The sequence below is a fragment of the Astyanax mexicanus genome, chromosome 14 (genome assembly GCF_023375975.1).
Source record: "Astyanax mexicanus isolate ESR-SI-001 chromosome 14, AstMex3_surface, whole genome shotgun sequence".
Lineage (NCBI taxonomy): Eukaryota > Metazoa > Chordata > Actinopteri > Characiformes > Acestrorhamphidae > Astyanax > Astyanax mexicanus.
This window is the reverse complement of record NC_064421.1, coordinates 21573571-21599462: the sequence shown is the minus strand read 5'-3', so window position 1 is coordinate 21599462 and position 25892 is coordinate 21573571. Positions and strand designations below refer to the sequence as shown.

The window sequence follows — 25892 nt, the reverse complement described above, 5'->3', positions numbered from 1 at the left end:
TCTTTCTCTCTCTCTCTCTTTCTATCTCTCTCTCTCTCTCTTTTTTTTCTGAGAGAGAGATTGGAGGTTGGAGCTTGCTCTGTCAAAGGGCTCTCTAACACACACACACACACTCACCGGGACTGAACAAAGGTCGCCCTCCTGAAGGAGCTGAGCCAGGTAAACTGCGTGTTAAGTGGAGACCTGGCACTCTTTAACTTGAAAACGCTGCGGCTTTATCGTAGCCATTATCGGGGCGAGGCTCTGACACCATCTATTGACAATGAGTCAGAAATGAGCCTCCAACCAACTGAGCCTTACATGCGCAGATTATTCACTCGGCTTTCCTGAGCTGGAAGGGTAAAGAGAGGAATCCGAAAAGCTCATTCACTTCGACTACTCTCTCTCCTTTTTAAAGTTTTTTTTTTATTTCAACACTCGAGAACACACCAGAGGAGACACCATGCCCAAGCCAGTAAGTTTGTTTCTATTGTCCTATATATTCTTATTTTTATTTAGTCCACCCTCTCGTTTCGCTTTGAAAAGATTGAGGATTGAGAATTAATGACGGAAGGAAATGAACCTGAAGGTGAGTCGTGTTAGTTAACCTAGTTTACCAACTATAAAGCCAAGCTAAGTCTAACCTGAGTCCATTTTTGTGGATTATTAACACACCTGAGCTTATAATAATAAGAATAATGATAATAATCATTATTTTTATTATAATAACCCCTCAGAATAAACTGTGTAGCCTACACAGTCTTTACTTATTAAGCTTTACCCTTGTAAAAGATAAGTGTATTACGAATATTTATTTAAAGTATACTTAACATGGTAAAGTACACACGTTTTAAAATTAAAATATGTACTTAATGTACTAAATGTACAATTTAGTATGTATAACAACTTAACATGCACTTAACAACTTAAGTATATTTCAGCTGTAATTAAGCTATATTTGAACACAACATAAAAACCTTTAATTGCGCTTTTGAGTACACTAAAGTGTACTTTTAGCAGTATTTAATGCCACTATATATATTTTTTTCTATCAACACAGCGTATAATTTAAAGCATGACTTAACATTTTTTATGGAAATACAGAGAAGGTATATTTAATGAAAATGCACTTTTAGTGTTCTTTACCTAATTTAAACATACTTTTAATGCTTTTAGGTATACTTTATTTTCACAAATATATAGTCTTTTGGTTATTTTAATCCATCATTTTCCATCATAAATCCTCTTCCTGTGTCAAACCCAGCTGGAATCCACCACCACCTGTGACATCACAAAAAAAATGCTTCATACATGACTTACCTGGTTGACAGGTTTACACTTTTTTTGCTTAATGTCGTTTGACACGCCGTTGTTCAAACACAATTCAGTACTGTTCCAAATTAGCTAGCTAAAATACCGCCGTACGTACTTATTTACTATTGTGCTGTATTCCACAGAGAGAGGAGGTTTTATGTGACATATTGTTAATGAGCCCTGCTTGTAATAAAGCGAGATAAACAGGAGTTTTATGGCTGTTGTCTTTCAGCAATGTTAAAGTCACACTGACTACACCTAGTCACAAGTGTCACAGGCCATTTCAACTGTCATTTCTCACCTGAGCTTAGCTGTGCTTAGTTTGACTTATAAAAACACTCTTTCACTCTTTTTACTGCTGGGATTTGTGTTAAACATGGCTGACTAAGATTACTAAGTACTGTAGATTTACACATTAACTACTCATAGACAATGATGAGTTGAGGTCGTGGTTCCATATTCAAAAAGGGATGAATGCAGGAAGGTAAAAGATTAGCTAACTGCTGCTGATTCTCTGCAGCACACAGAGTTGATATCAGGGTGTGATGTCATATTACCATTGTTCTTAACCTTCAAAAGACATGCCACAGAATTCAACAAAACTGTGGTAATCCTCATGTTGCCATGATTTTACTATGTTTACGACATTTCATTTTATTTAGCGGACACTTTTATCCAGAGCGACTTACGAATGATTAGGTACATAAACAATAGAGGACATAAAAATCATTAATAATATTGTGATAGAGGTAGAAAGAGGAGGAGGTAGATGTTAGAAGTGTTCTAGGTATATCTTACATATTTAGAGTACATATGCAAGTTTTATACTTTTATTTTGAATGAATAAAGTTGTATTCCTTTATAGGTCAAATTACAGCAACGCTGTCATTTTCATTTTACTTGGCAACTATTGTTGTTAAGTTGTTAAAACTTACAATGCCTCTTTCCCACTTCTAAAACCAGCAAGTGAACACTGTTAAAATTCCTTCCCGGCCTGTTTGGAGCCTATACTATTGAGCTGGAGAGCTTTAGGTTTCGGATTCCAAAGATACTCTATCACCCAAAGCACAATCACGAACGGGGAACAAAAGTCCCTGTGTTAGGAGCAAACATGCTGTGGAAATGATTTGAGCCGAGTAGTGTGTACACAGTGACTTGTGCCTTGTGGGAAAAAAAAGAAAAAGCAGTCTCAGCGCTGGAGGAGAAGGAGAAAGCCACCTCATAGCAGTCATACTGACTTCTGACGTAGACTAGGCCATTCTTCTGGCCTGATAAACTTCTCAGCTCTGATAAATAGTTCACGGTTGCTCAGGGAGATGCTGACAACTGGATTAAACAGTGCCACTCACAATGAGCGTTCATAGTAGGAGTAAATCAGAGAAATCAGGAAAAGCTTTGAAGATTAGAGATTATATCTGCCATGCTGACACTGATATTATAAACTGACAATATTATTTTTGTGCACATATTTGTAGGTTATGTTGAAGATTCAAGAGTTTCATTGTCATGTGCACAACAAAAAGGCATTTAAAATTATAACAAAAAAATGTGCCCCACTAACATACAATATGATAAGACCTAATACGAATCTAATCTATACAAAATACAGTACAGGCCAAAAGTTTGGACACACCTCTCTCACCTCACACATGTCTTTTTCAATGTGTTTTCTTTATTTTCATGACTATTTACATTGTAGATTCTCACTGAAGGCATCAAAACTATGAATGAACACATGTGGAGTTATGTACATAACAAAAAAAGGTGAAATAACTAAAAAAATCTTTTATATTCTAGTTTCTTCAAAATAGCCCCCCTTTGCTCTGATTACTGCTTTGCACACTCTTGGCATTCTCTCAATGACCTTCAAGAGGTGGTCACCTGAAATGCTTTTCCAACAGTCTTGAAGGAGTTCCCAGAGGTGTTTAGCACTTGTTGGCTCTTTGCCTTCACTCTGCGGTCCAGCTCACCCCAAACAATTGCGATTGGGTTCAGGTCCGGTGACTGTGGAGGCCAGGCCATTTTTTGTTAAGTACATAAAACTCCACATGTGTTTATTCATAATTTTGATGCCTTCAGTGAGAATCTACAATGTAAATAGTCATGAAAATAAAGAAAACACATTGCATGAGAAGGTGTGTCCAAACGTTTGCCCTGTACTGTAAGTTAAAGTCTACAGACAAAAATGTATACCATACTATTTAATTATTATAAAGAACATAATTACAGGGTTACTATACAAGTATGCAGCCTTGTGGCTCTGATGTAGATTTGACATAGAAATATGCTGTTTAAGACTTTTATAACAGCCCAGTGAACCTTGACAGAGCTTCAAAACCATTGTCAAAGTTACACAACCTCTTTATGAACTCCAGTGCTGTAAAGATAAACCCCTTTGAACCCTTGTGCAACCCAAGTTAGAGTGTCAGCTTTTTACAAGCCACTACTACGGGCATGAATTTTTAAGCTCCTAAAAATTAAAAATTTGTTCCTGCTGTGCCGTGAACAGCTTGTGTGCTTTACAGCCCATACACTTGTTTTGCTACATATTAGTGAGATTTGCTAATATTGCTTATATAGTTCTTCACTTCTGTAAGGTTGTAGTCTTAGTCAGCCTTTCAGCTGTTTTAGATATTCTAAATCACATGATATAATCAAATGAGAAGTCATTACTCAACATCCTCATAAAAAGCGAAAGTTCCCTAGGTGTCCAGGTCTTCCAGTTTTTATGTTACATGGTTTTGTAAGCAGAGGCCTAGTTGTGCAACAAAGGTCACAGCTCACAGTCGAGTTCAGTTATGGTTTGCTTATTATTTTAATAATGGCCACATTGAGATGACTACAGTATTTCTTCCTAGAAACACATAAGGCAGTGTCTCATAAAGCGTTGATTTTAAATATGTCTTTCATTCTTATCTTACATCTGTGTTAGCTGACTGAATACTATCTCACCTTGTTTACAGAAATCATGTAAATTTCTAAAATTCGTAATAGCCTACATTGTGCCTACATACACCACTGTGTATCTTCAAATCGGGTGGCTTTACTGGAAATTCCTTTTTACCTTTTTTAACTTTTATTGAATGTCAGTGTAATAAGAAGTCATTTTGAAGCATTTCTTTTGATCAAGTTTACATAAATTTGTTTATACAATGTGAAATGCAGATTTTGTGCTCAAGTAATGTATAAATATATTAAAATCTGGTTGTTTTTGACTTGACAGCAACTGGATCTTCTTGTTTTTAATGAGTTTGCTCTCCTCAGGTCAATGTCCGCGTCACCACAATGGACGCGGAGCTGGAATTCGCAATCCAGTCAGTCACAACAGGCAAGCAGCTCTTCGAGCAGGTAAGCCTCAGCTGGTTCTGCGGCCTGTATCATGACTAGTGATGTGGACAGATTTTCACAGCCTCAGTGATTTAAGTGGAAAGGCATGTGAGGAATGGCCACCTCTCTGAGAGCATCACGCACAACTTGCACCTTCCACCCAAACGATTTGCGATCCAAACTGCTTTATGAATAGAGTGGACAGTGCAGTACAGTGAAGGTGGTTGAATTTCAGGCTTAAAAGCCACTTCCTCATGAAACAGTGAAGAAAATTGTGACAGAAGTGGAATCCCCAGGCGGAACAGCACACAGTTACATATTGTCAGCAACCGCTTGACATGTGCCAAGGGGCAGTTTCTGGGTGTAAATCATTTCACCAATGTTGTCCAGCCCAGTAACTCCGAGCAACCGGGTTAAAACGTCAGGTTTATGACATGAAACGTCTCATGATATACAGCAGCTCTTGTACAGGTGGGGGACTCCAGTTTGGTCATTCCATTGTAGGTGCTGTAGGTGTAACTGATAAGATGTGGAAAGAAGTTATGAAGGGTGGGTCGGGGGTGGTTCCATGGCTGATAGCACTGATGGTCTGTTGATGAGTAGTTCTTAGACTACATTGATTAGATCTGAATCGATTCATAGACAAGTAGAAGAGAACACCCTTCCAGATATTACTCAACGACTAACACCACTCCTATTTTTATTCTTTATGATCACTGGTCCTTCAACTTTAGGCCTGCCCCACCCATTACACTTAACACAATAACTAGAGCTGAAATGAATAAAATGGAAGAATTATTTTCTACATGTTTGTCATTGTGTCAACACAGTGTGGTTCAACATACAGTGTTTGTGCCTCAGGTGGTCAAGACAGTGGGCTTGCGTGAGGTGTGGTACTTTGGGCTGCAGTATATGGACAACAAAGGATATCTCACCTGGTTGAAACTGGAGAAAAAGGTACATATTTACAGTTTTTGTCCTGTAGGCAAAGAATCATGTTGCAGGTGCTCCTTTGCATGTTATATGTATACTGTTAAAAACACAGGTGCCTTAAATGGTTCTTTAAACAATCCTATCGAATACCTAACTTTAGTTCCATAAATATCTATGTGTGTAATAGAGATATATGAGAAGGCCTGTCACAATTTTTTTGTTTAAAAATATTAGCGCTAAATTATATTATTGTCAATTTAAGACCAATTTATGCCACTAGTGTAATGAAAATATAAAAAAACAATATAATGCAATTGTTCCCTTTGATAGAGGAATGAAGATTTTTTTGTTAATTATTAAGAATATTCTAAAATTAAATAATAAAAAAATATTTTTAAATGTTCTAAATAAATAAATAAAAATAAAAAGAACTTTAACTTTATGGAATATTTCTTAACTAGGGGTGTATGACATGGACAATGTGTAATAACGCTATTAGATATCCCAATATCGATGTAAAAAGTGGTGAAATTAATTTTAGCTTCATAAAGATTTTTTGCCACTTGATTTAACTGCACTTATTTTTCCCAGGTTATAAAATAGTTTGTTGTGTGGGTTCACTGTAGACGTCTTCCTAGCTCTACCTCGCTCTGCCTCCAGCCTATTTTTGTTACTTCAGCACAGCCTTCCTCAGCTTTCCACAGATCTTTAGATTTAGATTTTTGCAATTCAAGGTGTTTATGCATTTCTTTCGATGTGTTTATTGTTAAAATGAATAGCACGAAAATGTTAAAAATAGTATTATTTGTACAGCCCTACTCTTTACCAATTTCAAGTGTTTTCACACTCAAACTATTAAAAACATGGTTCATTAAAGTTTTAAAACGTCATACAGATGTTTATATTTTTGGAACTAATATGTTACAGTTCTGAAAGGGACTGGATTAAAAAGAGCACCATACTAAAGAAAAGGTGTCCTTACATGCTGAAACACTGTCATATCCTGCTCCCATCCATTCAAATCTCAGGCCACGTGATTGTGTGAGTTGATTAGTGACCTATTCTGGCTCTGGCTGGTTTCCCGGACACAAATAGAGCCTAGTCTAACTAAATTACAATGTCAGTGGTTAGACTCCATTGAAAACCATTGTCATCTAGAGCTACCCTTAGTGTGTGCCCAGAAAACCAGCCCTGCAAGTATAAGCACAACTACAGGCACAAGCATTACATCCTAATCCATCTACTGTGCTCTACTGTGTTACGTAATCTGTGACAGTTAACTATTACACTGTGTCCAGTTGCACCTGCATAAAATCCCACTTGCCTATCGTGTGTCACCTTAATGCTGTCTTTGATGTTGACCCAGGTTTTATCTCAGGACGTGAAGCGTGAGAACCCCCTGCAGTTTATGTTCCGGGCTAAGTACTTCCCCGAGGATGTGGCTGAGGAGCTGATCCAGGACATCACCCGCAAACTCTTCTTCCTGCAGGTGAAGGACGGCATCTTGAGCGACAATATCTACTGCCCCCCAGAAACAGCCGTCCTGCTGGCCTCATACTCGGTGCAGGCCAAATTTGGAGACTTCTCCAGGGAGAACCACAAGGCTGGCTATCTCACGGCTGAACGGCTGCTGCCCCAGAGGTAAGTGAGTTTAGAAGTGGGGTAATTTACCAGGTTTCATTTACATTTGAGCCTCTTAATCGCTTAATCTGCAGGCTTTTAGATTCTAATCTTAAGAATTATTATTCAGCAGTAACTACTGTATTACAGCTTACTTTTGTCTACCGTATTATAAATATTATGTATGAATGGAAAAAAATGTACAGCAACTAAATAAACATGATTTCATTTGAAATTGTTTTGGAAGAGTTCTATAGACCATTTACCACAAAACATTTACAAAATGTACACTGACATGCCAAATATTATGGGACGGACATGCCTTTTGCAATCTACAATACAATAAAAGCTAAAGAATCGCATTGACATGTGGGATATGTGTGCAGGGCCTTCTGCATTGACTGTGGATGTGGTTTTTGACAGAGTTGCTTATCTGTTTGCATGGAAAATTGTAGTTTGATGCTGCCAGTCACAATCATTACACTCCACTGTGCTGTCCACTGTGCGTAGTAATGCTTTTGATACATGTATTTCACATATTCATGTGAAACTGTGGATTAAAGAATATATTAAATGCATACACAACTGTGAAACTAAAATGACCCACAAACTCTGATAGTTCATGCTGCCTTGCCATGAGCATGGGGACCAGTGTCCAACCTCACTTGCCATAAAACACCTCACAACTTATTATATACATATATGGGTGTTTTCAAACCCACCTGTATGGTACAATTTCATGATTTCTTTGCATAATGCTGTCCCAGGACTTTGGGCATGTTAGTGATCAAATAATGGGGAAAAAAAAATCTGTGTTAAACCAGTTTGATATGACAGTGTTTGATGAAGTTAGTTGTGCTATTCATTTTGTGCTTTTGCAGTCATGAAAGAAGTGTTGGTGGAAATGCTTTAGAAGTTTTAGATTAGATATCATTATGATGGCTTGAAATCTTTTGTCCACAGAGTACTTGATCAACACAAACTCTCCAAAGAACAGTGGGAGGAGAGGATCCAGGTTTGGCATGAGGAACACAGAGGCATGCTTAAGTAAGTATTACACATGCACTTGCTTCATAAAGGATACATATATTCCAATATATCTGCCAGAACAAAATATTTCTGATATTTTTAACTTCAGTTTATGATAATGAATTTCAAGCCATTACGTATAAGTAATTTTGGTCATGATAAATTGGAAATCAAGATACACGTTTATTTTTGGTCCTCAGGGAAGATGCTATGCTGGAGTACTTAAAGATCGCGCAGGATCTGGAGATGTACGGCGTGAACTACTTTGACATCAAGAACAAGAAAGGAACAGAGCTGTGGCTGGGCGTGGATGCTCTCGGACTTAATATCTATGAAAAAGATGACAAGTAAGCATTCAGCTTTCATGTGTTCTTGGTTAGCTGTGTAAAACAAAAAACACTCAGTTGCTGGTCATCAGCAGCTGCTGGGTTTAGGATATTAGTGCAGAGCAGTTATTAGGGTCAGTGTGCCAGCAAAGGGTGAATGCCTATTTGGTTCCTGACCCCTGGAGTTAACTACAGTCAGCCAAGCTCTGTAGGTCTGTGAGGTGAGTAAATATGGCTCTTGTTATTGAGAGTTCATTGCACCTAAGGCCTGATGTACCCACTATACCTGCAATTCATGTAAGGAACGCAGAAATGGTCAATTCAGCTTCAATTTTCATCTTTTTTTCTGTTCCATAGACTGACACCAAAGATTGGATTCCCGTGGAGTGAAATCAGGAACATTTCTTTCAATGACAAGAAGTTTGTCATCAAACCCATTGACAAGAAGGCTCCTGTGAGTAAAATGAATTCCTATACGTGTTGAGTCAGTGAGTTTTTCTTAACAAGCTGAGAAACACAACACATTTAATTTGACTGATTCAAACTTAACTGGTTTCTATGAATAGTAATGTGACTCACTTATTTAATTATAAGTCATTTTTATCATAAAAAAGCCACACCTTTCTTTTCACCAACAACAAAGTGCTTATCCGTGTTGTTGTGCCATGTAAGTGTTTTTTTTAACACATTTGAAAACATAACTTGGCATTTAGAGTATGTGAACATTTCCAGATTAACAGGCCAATAGAAATTATGTTCTATAAAGAACTTAGAAGTAAGTAAAAGGATGTAAGTGTGAAAAACTTTAAAATGGATAAAGATTCTTGACATTTACTTCATCTAACCTTTGAAATGTTCTTTCCACCCACATCTCTTGCACAAAAAACTAATCTTTGTGGAGCCAAAAATGGCTCTTTTATCACATGACTCAAAGTACCTTTAGATACTTTCACTTTAATAGCATCATTAAGTTGAGTTTTTGATGGTTCACATATATATATAATTAAGTAAACTGAATCTGTCTGTGATATTAACAACTCTAAAATGCACACATTGGTACGTTTATGCCTGTTGCCTTTGCATTAGTTTTTTGCTGCACTGCTGATGTTGTGCATTTAGTGATATTCTGTTGTTTGTTATGAAAGAAATATGAGTGTAATCTTTTGAATGTATGCTGAGTGAGTCAGATTCTGGTAGAGAGGCAGAATTCGACACACCACTGTGGCTGCGTGATGACGACAGCACGAAGTGTATGTGTACAGGCAAAAAGACACATGAAATCTGAGCTGACGGTTCATTTTCTTGTTGTATGTCAATGTATGAAAGTGACTCAAATCAATAATTAGAAAAATCTGATTCAACGTGTCCACACTGTACTGAAAAAACCTGCTCTGTGTCACATTAAGGCAGAACATGAGGTTTGAGTCAGTTCAGTCAGGTATGTTAATGAAGGGCTTTTGTAGTACTTTTTTTTTTTTTTTTTACAAATTTAGTCCTTCATCAAAGTTAAAAAAGTTGTCAATCTGTTTAAAGAGAGATGCTGTGTACACGGGTGTCTTATACTCTAGTACAAATCAGACATGGCTGTCCTCCAGTGGCCTGCCAGAATCACAGTGTTATGTCATTGTTTAGCCCCAAGATACAATGACTGACTTCAGTTATTACAGACATTGCCTGACTATACAGCCGTGTCTGGATTAGCTCAGAGCAATTTCAATTTGCCATCCCAGATTTATCTCAACAGTAGCTTTTGTCTAGACTGCTTTGCTGTTAACTAAAACAGGGCTCACTGTTTCCCTCATCATTCGAAACACATGTAAATCTCTGTCCTCTGTTTCCTCCTTCTCTCTTCCTTCCAGGACTTTGTGTTCTACGCTCCCCGTCTGCGCATTAACAAGCGCATTCTACAGCTGTGCATGGGCAACCATGAACTGTACATGCAGCGCAGGAAGCCTGACTCCATTGAAGTGCAGCAGATGAAGGCCCAGGCCAGGGAGGAGAAACACCAGAGGCAGATGGAGAGGTCTGCCCATTTGTCTTATTTTTGTATTTTTATTTATGTTTGGTCGATACCGTAAAAATATTGTATGACAGTATTAAAAGACATTTTTTATGATACATTATTATCATATTTTTACATGTAGACAAAATGCATTAGTAGTGGCAGATTCTTAAAAGTGCTTATTAAATACTACACTTATTTAAAAACAGTAATAGTCATCAAAATGTCCCGCACTTTATTTTTTTAATAATTATAAATTACATATAAATGGCCTTTGTGATTGTCTAAATGTTTCATCAATTTGTTTGTTATTTAGTAATTATTTTAACATTTCTAAATCACATTTATGTAAAAATGGATTTCCCTCTTTATTTTTTTTTTACATGTATAAACAGTATAATACAAAGTCCATAATTAAAAGCCCTCTTTTCAAAAACACAGATGTAAATCTTACAGTAGTTTTAGGTCTGGCTGTTGGTCTGTTGTTGTTAATTCATATTTAGTATAACATTTTTAAATTGCATATAATAATAGTCACTTATTTTGCAAAGCTAATTTTGTTTTAAATAAACATTTGATCTAGTTTCTTAACACTGTACAGAGTAAGATTCAGTACAAAGGCCAAAAGAGAGTTCAGAAATAGACATTTTAAATGAACAATTTTTTAAATGTATTTCCCAGTGCAGAGTAGAGTGTTACTCATAGTATTAAAGGTGCAGTAATTAAACCACTATGTTTAATTCTAAAATAAAGAGAAATTGGCAAGTGATTATGACAGATAATAGATCTGATAAAAACCTTGAATCTTCATTTTTGCCTCTTCTTTACTGTTTTAAAATGTTATGCTAAAAAAGTTTTGTCCTCTTATCTAAAACATGTGAGGGTAATATTTTGGAGATTTAAAGGGTTTGGTCAGACAGCGATGATGTATGTAAACACCACAAATACGTGAAATAAGATGATCTTATGGAAACAACAAAAAATGCAAGAACAATGTAGGAACATTTACCTTTTATTTGTTTGCAAACACTTGTTGATTTTAGATGTAAATAAAATTTACTCAGCTTCCTTCAACACTGTACGGCATTTAGGTCAGCAGCAAAGTGCACAACCAAAACACAGTGCAGCACAGCGCTGGCCCTTGCTGCCTGAGACAGTGGGATGTGTTGTTTTGGTCTTTGTGTATGGAACAATATTGTTGTGCTAAACCGCTTTTGGTTGTGGGCCAGCGCTTCCAGCCATCACTGAGTGCACTTATTGTGTTACGCATGTGTTAATTATATAGTTCATCACTTTTAATGCTCGTCACTGTATATAAATGATGCTCTTATGATAATGTTTGATTAATGCTAACGATTTTGCATTATTCAGGGCTCAGCTGGAAAATGAGAAGAAGAGGAGGGAAACCATTGAGAGAGAAAAGGAAGAGATGGAGAGAGAGAAGAGAGAGATGTTAATGAGGCTTTCTCAGTTCGAGGAGCAGGCCAGAAAAGCAGAGAGAGGTACAGATTTCCTTAAATCCCTTATTAAATTACTTATCGCTAATTTTATTAAACATCTGTCAGAAAGGCTGCTGTTTTTTGTCAATAAAAGGGTAATTTACAAATTAAGGCAGTCATGAAAGAACTTAACAAATGGAATCTAATTTACACAAGTTTTCTATTACCCCAGATATAGCTGATTTACCAGTTACCATGTTTGCTTCTTTTATTATAATGCTTATGTAATTAATAATGGATTAATGAGTGTCTCTTTAAATCTTAGTGACATAGACTCTCTATTGCAAAATAAATAAACAATCCTCAGTCATCAAAGATATACCAATTAATCAAACTAACAAATTCATCAAAACTACGTGTAAAGTAAAGAAAAGGAGATTTTTCAGTAAATTATTCATCAAAGGAGAATAAACTTATATCTGCACACTGTTGATATTAGTTTACAGATACTGAAGTTCAGTCTGACCACCCTAGATTGACATTTTGAGCCACTAAAATCAGATTGATAAGGATATAGTACATAAACTCCATAGGTCACATGATCCTGAAATATCAGCTGAAAGAAAAAAACAATATTAAAATGAACAAAAATAAACAAAAATATACAAGTGAACATTAATATGCATCCTCTACTGGAAGAAGATTTTTTCTATGCAAAAATAGAATTGTGAAAAGGACACTTTCACAATTGCACCCAATGTTTTTTTTATTTTCAGTAAATTACACATTAATTAAACTTAAAATTTTAAAGTTTTCTGTTTGTTCTCTGTGGAAATTTTGTTTGAAAATTGGATTTTGTTGTCATGGTCAGAACAGAATAGCAGACAAGCGCAGATACTGATAAAAACAAAATGTGTTTATTATGATAATAAACAGATGAAATCAGGGTCGATACAAAAACAAGGGTGATCACCAGTAGACAGAGCAATGAAGACAAAACCATACCATAAACGAGAGACAGTCCAGAGTTCATACACAAGCAATCCAGTATCAGAGGTAATCCAAGAGGCAGTAGTGAAAGCACAGTCCAGGTCATACACAAACAATCCAATATCAAAGGCAGAGGCAAGAATCGGCGTCGAGTAAACAAAAGCAAGGTCATACACAAAGTAACTGAGACAAGAGATAAGTAACGCTTTGTATGAGGATAACCTACAATACGCGGCGATGAAGTCTGTTTGGCGTGCACCTTTATAGTGCCAGTAATCAGTATTCGGGGCTTCCTGGTGGAAGCAGGTGAGGTGTCACGTGATCAGGTGAGTGCGTGATGTCAGCGGGTGGTGCATTCTGGGTAGTGTAGTTGTTAACCTGAGAACCTCCGTTAGAGCTGGGTGTGGAAGGGACAGAGGAGCTAACAGCACCAGACGTGACAGTACCTCCCCCCAAGGGAGTCGGAACGGAGCCGGAACGGGGACGACCACGACGACGTCCACCCGACGGGCAGGGAGTACCGGCGGGAGGACCAGGCGTAGCCTCAGAGGTGACGGGCAGGCGGGGGTTGCGAGACTGGGAACCCCTACGCACCGGAGCCGAAGAAGAGAGTGAGCGCTTGGGACGCCCACGGGGTCTAGGAGCAGGCTTACCAGGGTGACGGGCATGAAATTCGGCCAGTAGAGCAGGATCCAGCACGTCACCGGCGGCAACCCAGCAACGCTCCTCAGGGCCGTAACCCTCCCAGTCTATGAGGTACTGGAGCACACCGCCACGCCTGCGTGAATCCAACACCTCTCGAACCGCATAGGTAGATGAATCCTCCCCCTCCACTGCCGCGGGCGGCACGTCATCTGGAACACCCTCAGCAAGCGGACCTGGGACAAGAGGCTTGAGCAGAGAAACATGGAAAGAGTTATGCACCCTGTACTGAGCTGGCAACTCAATCTTTTAAGTCACCTCGTTAACCTGAGACAACACCTTAAATGGGCCAATATACTTAGGCAGCAGTTTCCTACAGGCCCCCTCAAACCTCAAGTCCCGGGTCGACAACCACACCCTGTCTCCGGGTTGGTATTGGGGGGTGGTGCCACGGTGTCTGTCGGACTGCTCCTTATATTTCCGTAAGACCTCCGAGATCTGCTGATGCGTCTCCTCCCACACCTGCTCACTCCGCTTCATCCAATCGTCAACAGCGGGAATCTCAGTGGACGACGCTGTCCACGGAGCTAACGGAGGCTGATAACCCAGAATGCACTGAAAGGGAGTGAGACCAGACGTGGAGTTAGTTAAGGAGTTTTGGGCTATTTCAGCCCAAATTAGATATTGTGACCACTCAGACGCATGCTTGAAACAATATAACCTTAGAAACTTTCCTAACTCTTGGTTGACTCTCTCACACTGACCATTACTAGTGGGGTGAAACCCAGAAGTGAGACTTACGTGTACACCCAAATGTTCAAAAAATGATTTCCATACCCGAGAAGTAAATTGAGGACCTCTGTCTGACAAAATGTCCTCCGGAACCCCATAATGTCTGAAAATGTGTGTGTATATAGCTTGGGCGGTCTGAAGAGCAGTAGGAAGTGCAGGAAAAGGGATAAACTTAACTCCCCTAGAAAATCTGTCTACAACAGTAAGGACAGTTGTGTAACCTTCAGATTCAGGCAAATCAGTAACAAAGTCTACAGCAATATGTGACCATGGACGTTCAGGCACAGGCAGAGGACATAGCTTACCGGCTGGAAGGGTTTTTGGTGTTTTGCATTGTGCGCAGACAGAACATGAAACTACGAACGTTTGAACATCAGCTCGCATGGTTTCCCACCAATACCGAGCTGAGATGAGTTGCAATGTACGTGTAACGCCTGGATGACCGGAAGTAAGAGCAGCATGTGCCCAGCCAATAAGTTGATCACGAAATTGTTCAGGTACATAAGTCTTGTGAGGAGGGCAACCCTCCGGAGGTCGTGTGTTAACCAGACTCCGCTGGATAAGATCATCTAGTTCCCATCTAATGGCAGCTACTTTAACTGTGGGTGGCAGAATGTGTTCGGGTTCAGAAACGTGGCATGTGTCATCTGGGGAACTGAAAACACGGGATAAGGCATCAGCTTTAGTATTACGGTTGCCTGGACGAAACGAGATTGAGAAGTTGAAACGTGAGAAAAACAATGACCAACGAGCTTGACGGGGGTTTAAACGTTTAGCTGTACGGAGATACTCTAAGTTCTTGTGATCAGTTAGAACGGTGAATGGATGTGCAGCACCTTCCAGCCAGTGACGCCACTCCTCAAGAGCTAATTTGACAGCCAGCAGCTCTCTATCCCCAATCCCATAATTACGCTCCGCAGGCGACATTTTCTTTGAGAAAAAAGCTACGGGATGAAGCTTAGGCGGTGAACCGCTGCGTTGGGAGAGAACTGCTCCGACGCCGGTATTAGAAGCATCGACCTCTACAACAAAAGGTAAATCTGGATTAGGATGCGTCAGGATGGGAGCAGAGACAAAGGCGGCTTTTAATTTCTTAAAAGCTTGGTCAGCTTCAGGGGACCACTTCAGAATTTTGGTGGCATTTTTAGTGAGCGCCGTAAGGGGGGCAGCTATGCTACTAAAATTACGTATGAAACGTCTGTAAAAGTTTGCGAATCCTAAGAAACGCTGAAGATCTTTGATAGACTGGGGAACAGGCCAGCTAGTTACGGCATCTACTTTAGAGTCATCCATAAGAACTCCCTGGGAGCTGATGACATAGCCGAGAAATGCGACTCTTTGAAGGTGGAACTCGCACTTCTCGGCTTTCGCATAAAGGTTGTTCTCTAAAAGCCTCTGGAGAACAGAGCGCACGTGCTGCACGTGGGAATCTAGGTCTGAGGAATAGATCAAAATGTCGTCAATAAAAAGTGTCACATACTTGCCAATCATATCTCTAAATACGTCGTTCATAAACGACTGAAATACTGCGGGGGCATTAGCGAGACCATAACTCATGACTAGGTACTCGTAGTGACCATTAGTAGTGGTAAACGCGGTTTTCCACTCGTCCCCCTCCCTAATGCGGATCAAATTGTAAGCACTGCGCAAATCGAGTTTAGTGAAATAGGTAGCTGTACGCAGTTGCTCAAGGGCACATGGAATGAGGGGCAATGGGTAAGCAAATTTTCTCGTAATGGCGTTCAAACCTCTATAATCAATACATGGTCTCAGTCCCCCGTCCTTTTTCTTAACAAAGAAGAATCCAGAACCGACGGGGGACTTTGACGGCCGAATGAAACCTTGCGCCAAAGCTTCATTAACATAATCACGCATAGCCTTTTCCTCATCGAGCGTAAGGGGGTAGACTCTAGTTTTGGGTAAGGTGGCACCCTCCACTAAGTCAATAGCACAGTCATAGGGACGATGCGGAGGCAATTTAGTAGCGTTATCTTTGCTAAATACTTCCAAAAAATCTGAATACTCAGCGGGTACAACCATCTGATCAGAAACGTCAGGACTCTCTACTGAAGTAGACTGAATGATTAAACTATCCAAAGCAAGACAATGTTTATGACAATGAGCAGACCAAACCGTGATATCCCCATCGCGCCAGGAGACAGTGGGATCGTGAGTCTTCAGCCATGGCATGCCCAGGATAACTGGATGCTCGGTGCAGGGAAGCACGAAAAGTGGTAGTTCCTCAAAATGAAGAGCGCTGGCTTGTAGAGTGATGGGCAGAGTCTGCAGGGTAACCGGCTTGGAGCGGACAGTCTTTCCATCAACAGCATGGATGGCTAATGGACGTAGAAGTTCTCTGGTGGGCACTCCATGCTCCTTAACTAGGTCCTGGCTGATGAAGTTCCCCTCCGACCCGGAATCTACAAGCGCTGGGACAGAGAGCATACCAGTAGGTAACATAATATTTACAGTCAAAGAAAAACATTTAGAGCGAAGGATTGTGTTGTGCTTACGTACCACGTTAGCGCGTGGAGAGCACTCCACGCGCTGTCCCAGGGCTGGAGCTTTCACAGGTCGGGTCAGGAGACCACACTCAGCCTTGAAATGCCCGGCCTCTCCACAATAAAGGCATAGGCGAAGCTGGATTCGTCGCTGCCGCTCCTCAGGAGTTAGCCGGGTTTTCTGGATATCCATGGGCTCTGGGGCAGGCAGCGCAGCTTTCTCTGGAGTGGGAGCGCGGGGCAGAGACACAGAAGTGTGTTGAGTGCGAGGACTGATCTTGGGTCGGCGCGAGAGCAGTTGATCCAACCGGATCGACAGTGAAATGAGCTGATCCAGGGTCAGGGAATCATCTCTGCAGGCTAATTCCCTCTGTATATCTGGATTAAGTCCGCATCTAAACACGTTGATCAACGCAGCGTTATTCCACCCACTACCAGCCGCGAGAGTGCGAAACTCCAGAGCGTAGGAAGCCACCGGCTTCTGACCTTGCTTAAGAGCCAGCAAAAGTTCTCCATTAGACTGTCCATAACGCGAATGATCAAAAACTGAGCGGAAAGTAGCCAAAAAGTCAGTGTAACTAGCCCCAGAAAGGTCTTCCCAAATAGCTGTAGCCCACTCGAGTGCCTTACCAGAAAGCCGTGAGATAATGAAACCGATCTTAGCTTTATCGGTTGTAGGCGGTGAATTACTGAAAAACACGGAGCATTGTAAAAGAAAACCGCTGCATTTTTCCGGATCCCCATCAAACAACTCCGGTTTAGAGACAGAAAATCCAGGTACAGAAGAGTTAGCGTTGGGCATACTGGGGGCAGCTAACGGGCTAGGGCTAGGCTCAGTTACGCCTCTGAGGTGAGCTAGCAGCTCAGCTAGTTGTTGCTGCTGCGTGGTTTGCTGGCGGGCTAGCTCAGAAACAGCTTGGGTCACACCAGCGAGCGTTTGCTGGTGCTGACCGAGTAGCCTCCCCTGGTTGGCTAAACCAGATCTAATAGCCTCAGTATCTGCTATCTGATTTAGTTCGGCCGCGTATTCTGTCATGGTCAGAACAGAATAGCAGACAAGCGCAGATACTGATAAAAACAAAATGTGTTTATTATGATAATAAACAGATGAAATCAGGGTCGATACAAAAACAAGGGTGATCACCAGTAGACAGAGCAATGAAGACAAAACCATACCATAAACGAGAGACAGTCCAGAGTTCATACACAAGCAATCCAGTATCAGAGGTAATCCAAGAGGCAGTAGTGAAAGCACAGTCCAGGTCATACACAAACAATCCAATATCAAAGGCAGAGGCAAGAATCGGCGTCGAGTAAACAAAAGCAAGGTCATACACAAAGTAACTGAGACAAGAGATAAGTAACGCTTTGTATGAGGATAACCTACAATACGCGGCGATGAAGTCTGTTTGGCGTGCACCTTTATAGTGCCAGTAATCAGTATTCGGGGCTTCCTGGTGGAAGCAGGTGAGGTGTCACGTGATCAGGTGAGTGCGTGATGTCAGCGGGTGGTGCATTCTGGGTAGTGTAGTTGTTAACCTGAGAACCTCCGTTAGAGCTGGGTGTGGAAGGGACAGAGGAGCTAACAGCACCAGACGTGACATTTGTACATTAATATATTAGTAAGCCCACATAATTCTTTATAGGTCTGAGACAATAATTATGTTATTGGCTTATTGTACAACCTGTGTACATAACCTCAATCATTTTTGCTGACCTCAATATTGCCCATTGTGCTCACTTGACTAGAAGAGTCCATTAACCTGAATGAGCTTTTATTTGTTTTGGATTTTTTTTTCTTCATATACCTATAAATAGCAAAATAAGAGAAACTGATTTAGAAACTGAAGTCTCTTTTTTCCAGAGCTGTATATATATATATATATATATATATATATATATATATATATATATATATATATATATATATATATATATATATATATATTAAACTATAGTATATATATATATATATATATATATATATATATATATATATATATATATATATATATTAAACTATAGTATCATTTTAAGACCATTTTAAGACCATTTTATTAACAGTGTATAAAACTGTTAAATGTATTAAACTAGAGTATTGTCATTTTAAGACCATTTTGGTCTTAAAATGACAATAATATACACTGTTAATAAAATGGTCTTAAAATGACAATACTATAGTTTAATACATTTATTTTGTGACAGGTCTGTCTCTTTATATACATAAAATGTCTCCCGGCTAACATTATTAAGCTATTGTGTTCTCTGTTGATATTTAATGGCTTCCCTTGTTAATGAAATATCCTGAAGTAACTGCTGCCTACTGCTGGTGGATTGTGTGTATTGTTCAGACCTGCGGGACCAGCTGGATAGGGCTAAACGGCTGGAGGAGGAGAGGAGGAAGGTGGAGGAGGAGGCCGCTCGTCTGGAGGCTGAGAGACAGGCAGCTCTTCTGGCTAAAGAGGAGCTGGCCAGGCAGGCTGAGGACCAGGCCAAGAGCCAGGAGCAGCTGGTGAGCATGGGGAGGTTTCCCTCAAACTCAAAACAGTCCAGCTGGTACACACTAACACAGGGGTTTTCCCTTTTACTCAAATCTATACACTAAACATTAAATAAGAAACTACTCTCTCAGAAACAAGTGTGCCTACAAGAGTTGTTTGGATTCATTAGAAGAATGAACTTTCCGTAAGTGTGATGTTTGAGTAATAAAAAGATGAAAGAACCTTAATTTCTTGTCAATCTTCTGTCAGATAAACAGTACATCCAAAACAAGAACTTTTTAAGCTCTATGTTTCAGAGGGTACTTTTTCTCACCACTCTCTCTCTCTCTCAGTCTCTCAGCATTGGGCTGACTTGGGACCTTAAATGAGATCTGGCTTGTTCATGTGAACTCAGGGTCATTTGTCTTGCTTCCTCTGTTTGCCTAAAGGCTGCTGAACTGGCTGAATACACGGCAAAGATCGCCCTGCTGGAGGAGGCCAAGAGAGTGAAGGAAGAAGAGGCAAATGAATGGCAGAACAGGGTAAGCAGAACCACTGGTGTAGTAGTGCATATATTTATTTATGCTGTTGATATATAAGAATATAGTAGAATTATAACACATTTACACACTTTTATTAAGCAATGCATTTTTACATATTAGGACTAAGATTTTTTTGGCTGACAAAAAAACACAATAGGCAATATCAAGCTCAGCAAAAATGATTGAGGTTATGTCCATATATTTTACAATAGGTTCCTTTGTACAATAAAATGCATCATTATTGTGACAGGCCTAATTGTGGATATACACAAAGCATACTAAAAGCATAATATACATGATATACATAATATAATATATACATAGCATAATTAGTCTTGTTTAATTAGATGAAGTGCAAACTTACTGTACAGTTAGTGAATTAGAGTATATGGTTAGCCATCTTTAAGCAGGATCTTGGACTACCAGGATATTTAAATAGATTTTACACTGAAATATAGTGTACAGAAATAGGCTTAATCCCTGTCTGGGAAATGCACCGTAAGTATCGTAATATAAAATTTTCACCATATCACCCATTCCTATATGCAGGCATGTGTTATATACCTGGCTCTTACCATAATATATTTTAAATTGAGAACAATAACCAGCATGTGCTTTATGCATTGGAGTGTCTTCCTTGCCATTGTGTTCACTTACAAAGCTACAAAAATATAGTGCTAGCAAGCAGAGTAGAAATAAAGCACAATCACAGTCTCATTTCTTCTTGTGTCTTAGGCTAGAGAGGTGCAGGATGACCTGCTGAAGACTCGTGAGGAGCTACAGCTGGTGATGACCGCTCCTCCACCTCCAGCAGCGGCTCCAGCCATGATTGTGGTGGAGGACGTTCATGTGGAGGAGGCAGAGGTTGAGCAGGAGGACCACGATGAAAACTCGAGGACCTACAGTGCTGAGCTCCTGGTAGAGACCATTCAGGACAACCGCAATGAGGAAGAGCGTCTCACAGAGGCTGAGAAAAACGAGCGTGTGCAGAGACAGCTCTTGGTGAGATATATATACATAGACACATACACATACACACAATAGAGAGCAGTGGTCTTAGTCTTAATACACTGCAGTGAATGCTGTTTATCTGGGTGGCATGGTTGTCTTTCTCAGAAAGCTGCTAACATTGTAAAATAGATAAATTGGCAAAAATCAAACAACATAATGACAGTAAACAATATCATGTGGGCTTCACTATTATTTAAACTAGTATTTTTTTGCAGTATTCATAAAGGTTGTGCTATGAGCTGTTTCAAACTAAATATTTCAGAAGGTCGGATTTTATTATTTTATGCTGTCACATTACAAGTACAGTGTTCAATAAGATTAAAAATCTCATATTGTAGTTTTATGCGTGAAGATATTTTTAGTGTTTATTGGTAAGGATAGAATGTATGTTAAAACCATATATGACAGAAAACCAGTAAACGAGTCCAGTAAAAACAGGGCTTGTGTTCCAAAAGGCACTTTACCACAGGAAATAGTCTATTAAAAATAGTGCACCACCATTAGAAGTGTGCATTAATATGTAGTGAGTAATGATTTGGGACACAGGCATGGATCTAAAAAAAAAGTTAGATGCAGCTACACCTGCTATAGATGAGCAGTATAGAAATTCTTTATCACTCCACGTTAAAAGTCAATTCTGTTCCATTAATATAAAGGTAATATAACGTTTCATTATATGCTATCTGACATATATTTCTGTCGAGTGAGAAAATGGCTTCCAATTTTAGTGCAGCATAATGCATAAACTGCTTATTATATATTTTTAAGAGATGATCATCAAAGCAAATGTTAATATATTAAGAACGCTTGTAATTTTTACAGATAAATTATTTTTAAAATGAGCACACACAAAATCCCCTTAGAAACATTGATAAATTAGTTGTTAGATGAAATGATTCATCGAAAACATAATAATTAGCTTAATCAATTAAAATAATTGTTAGGTGCAGCCCTACAGAACATTATTGTCTTTACTTTTTAAAAATCATGTTTATTTGATATAAAATTTTACAGAATGACTTAAATGGTTAAGAGCTTGGTAAGCAATTCTTTATATGGCAAGAAACACTTTTGTAGAGGAGTAGTTAAAAACCCTTTTAAATGGTTCTATGTGGCACCAAATGGTTTCACTATTGTTTTTTTCAGTATTGATACTTTGTTTTACAATAGTGTTGCCTAAAGGCTGGGTATCTTTTTATATATTCTGAACAGACAGTGGTGCAAAACACAGTTTGTCCTACCTAGTGTTATATGGTCCTGCCCGAGGCCACCTGTTGTTTATATCAGAAAAATTAAAACATATACTCTTGCATAGGTCAACATTTTTACAGGACTGCTGAAAAAAAGCCAATAGGTGAAAAAATTCTTATGGAAAATATTTATATAATAAATAAAATCTTAAAGCTTAAACCCAACCTTCCCAGGTAAAAAGACACCCTTGCACATTTGACAGAAGCAGGCAGGTCTCTAGCTCCTGTGTGCTATATACACTTGCCATAGTCAGATACCAATTAGCTTGAGCTAAGCTTAGAATGGCATATTGTTAGTATGCTATAGGCTAACAGTTGAAAGGTGCCATAGCATGCATTTATTCTGAATTTTAACTAGCTAATCAACTTCTCACTAATTTGGTCTAATCAGCCTCTCACTAGCTCTATCACCTCTACAGTGTACTGTAGTAGCCATAGCATTTATGCCATTAAGACTTTCAACAGTGGGTTGGATGTATGTAAATTTGGCACTGCAAATATAATAAGTCAGTATTGTTATGTATTGTTGGTTTCGCTGTTATGCAATTCTGTTTTGGGTATTTCTTGTAAATGTGGAAACAACAGTGTATGAGGTTTATGGTATAATAATGTAATATATAATATAACATTCTATGAAACAAATTTATTGTTATATACTGTTACACATCTAATATATATAGAATATGACCCTTTTTGCTTAGAATTGTCCTATATGTGATGGGATGTTATACAGTATTTGTGTACAAACAAAAAAAAACATTTTTGGGTAAACAGTTTTGCACTTCTAAACAATATATAATATATATTATTTTTATATAATAATTGAAAAACTGCAGAAAATCAGGTTTTGTCACTAATTTGATCAACATGTTGGGTAATCAGATAATGAGAAGGGTCTGTGTTTACATGAGTCAGGCAATAATTGGATTTATACACTCTTAATAGAACACAACAATGGAGATAGGTAGCGTTTTTTGAACAACTGCCTGTTAATGACATTTCCGTGCATGTACAGACTGAGAAACCCTAAAGTACTCAGAGTAAGCATTTACATGCACTGAGAAATCTGATATCTAAGCTAAAATGCAGCTCTTCTTTTCAGATTTTTAAGTGATTTTTAGGATTTCTTTATTTGTTATAAGAAATCAGAGGATGCTTTTACTTGGCCACATGAGAATTATATTTAATTTTATGTCCCACCTCATCCTACATAACTCACACTTTTGCCATCATCTCTAGGAGCATGAGCATATCGGGGGCGGATTGGTTTGTAGTCCCTCAGGATATAAGTAAACCTGTTTATTTATATCTATTTCATAAATAACCTTGGTCAAATTCTGCCACAGGCCCTGAGCTCCGAACTGGCCGACGCAAGGGATGACGACAAGAAGACTCAGAATGACATCCTGCACATGGAGAACATGCGTGCCGGCAGGGACAAGTACAAGACCCTCCGCCAGATCCGCATGGGCAACACCAAGCAGAGGATAGACGAGTTTGAAGCCTTGTAGAGACTGATCACATCTCTGAACAACCACAGCAACCACACCCTGCCAGCTTCTGGGGTGCATCTGTAACATTATTGCAAATGGTTTCACTTTATAATAGGAATCCAAGCACCTCTTTTCTAGTCTTTCTTGTGTTATTTAATCTCTGTTGGGCCATTTGGACAGGCTTGGATTTTTTGCCATATGAGGAAAAGGGTGAACTAAAGCAGTTTAAGGTGGATGAGCATAGCGGTAGCCGTTAGAGGAAGGGCACAAACATTACAATCCACCAGAATTCAGTTTTACAGAATAGAAAATAGCTTATGTTAACCATAAACAGGACTGTTTTTACTTCTTAGTCTCTTATTATGGCACTGGGTGGTGTTACGACATTAGAACACTACATTGACTTGGCTGAACACCTGCATTAGGCCAAGACCATATTTATGTCCATCGTGTCATAGTCTTATAAAACAATGTTTTTTGTTTGTTTTTGTTCTTTTTCTAGTTTAGTGCCAATTGCTGCCACTATTTTGATCATATAAGATAACCACCCTGTCATAAATTAAGTAGTGTTGCTCAATGTACACAATCCTGAATGCACACATATATTCATTTTCACTTGTAAGTTGATGCAGAGTGGAACAAAAAAATGAGAGACAGGTGTTTTTCTTGATGATTTGATTCTCCAATCTTTTTGATCAGTGCCTTAATGAAATGCTGCGAATGTATAAATCGTGGAGCAAGAATGTCTATGAATTCTATATGAATGATTTTTAAATTGCTGGATTTGTCCTAATGTTGAATTTATGTCATAAAGTATCACAGTTACAGCGAAGACTCAGACACCCTTTATACTACCCCGAACATGTATTATTGTGACACAAAGGGAGTAAAAAAGAATATCTTTTCTAGAAAATAAAGAACCACAATCCAGGCGCTGATAAAACAGATGTCTGTAGAGATGTCATTTTATTTCAGGATATGAAAACAGTGGTCTTTCTTGCTTTGTCTATTTTTCCTCCAGCTATAAGATGAAGATCTTCTCTGACATGTACACTGATGTTCAGTGAACCACATAAAAAGCAGATAATAATGAAATGGGAGCCTGTGTGCGTTTGCATACAAAGGGCCGCCGCTATTGACTGAAGGGCTAAAGGACCAGATCACTAATTGTGTTGCTAGACAACAACTTAGGATGCCTGGAAACCATATCTAGTTAAATATGTGCTCAGTCAACATTGATGCGTTCACTGCAACTGTGCAACGCGTGGGGTTTCTGGGAAAAAAAAGACCTTTTAGAGGCAATTTAGCTATTAGGACAGGGGCAATTATATCATTCAAGCAGAGAATCATAAATGCTAAGAAATGTTTAGTGTTAAAAAACCTGCAAAAAAGCAACTTTACAGAAGGTAAAAAAAAAATTGCATTCAGTAAAAGCCAGTGAAACAAGCCAACGGTCAAAAAGTAAAAGTACAATATATATAATGCATTATAAATAACAAATAATTTCCCGTTTTGAAGAGAGAAATTGGAATCACAATAGAGATAATTCGAAGAACAAAGCTTGGTTAAAGATTTCTCCTAGCTGGATACCCCCAGCTATATATGTATTCAATTCAATCCCCATCTTACCTGATTTAACATAATAAAGCATTTATTTACCAGAACAGGTCATGCACGTAAACTGTAAATAATACTAGACTCCCAAGAGGAGATATTTTAATGAACACAGTGATGTAAATCCACTTTTTACATGTGGTTAATGAGTTATTAAACAGCCCAGAGCTTTTTAAACAGATTTAATAGATATAGAAATGTTTGGTGGTGGTGTGGGTGCACACAAACACACAAATATAACATAAATATAATATATATTTATATATATAGTACCAGTCAAAAGTTTGGACACACTTTAAATTCAGTGTTTTTTCATTATTTTACATTTTTCTGCTTTGTGGATTAATACTAAATTCATCCAAACTATGAAGAACATGTGTTAAATAAACCAGAATATGTTTTAGGGTCTTCAAAGTAGCACATTTTGTTTAGATGACAGCTTTGTACATCTTTGTACAGCTTTATGAGGTTTATGAGGTAAAGTCACCTTGAATGGCTTTAGTTAACAGCTGTGCTGAACTTAATGTGTTTGAGAGCATCAGTTGTGTTGTGAAGAGGTAGAGTTGGTGCACAGTGATGTTATACTATAATTGAACGTCTGTAAAGTG

At 38.8% G+C, this 25892-nt stretch overlaps 1 protein-coding gene across 1 annotated transcript; it reads left to right on the top strand.

Annotated features, from left to right (window-relative positions):
* Positions 1–46: 46 nt before the first annotated feature.
* Positions 47–24617, top strand: ezra (ezrin a). Its single transcript, XM_049463627.1, has 13 exons — positions 47–454; positions 4558–4641; positions 5482–5577; positions 6920–7194; positions 8137–8220; positions 8403–8549; positions 8886–8982; positions 10388–10551; positions 11902–12032; positions 19246–19406; positions 19824–19916; positions 20652–20918; positions 23524–24617. The coding sequence occupies exons 1-13, from the start codon at positions 443–445 to the stop codon at positions 23686–23688; spliced, it is 1776 nt and encodes a 591-aa protein (XP_049319584.1). The 5' UTR covers positions 47–442; the 3' UTR covers positions 23689–24617.
* Positions 24618–25892: the final 1275 nt, after the last annotated feature.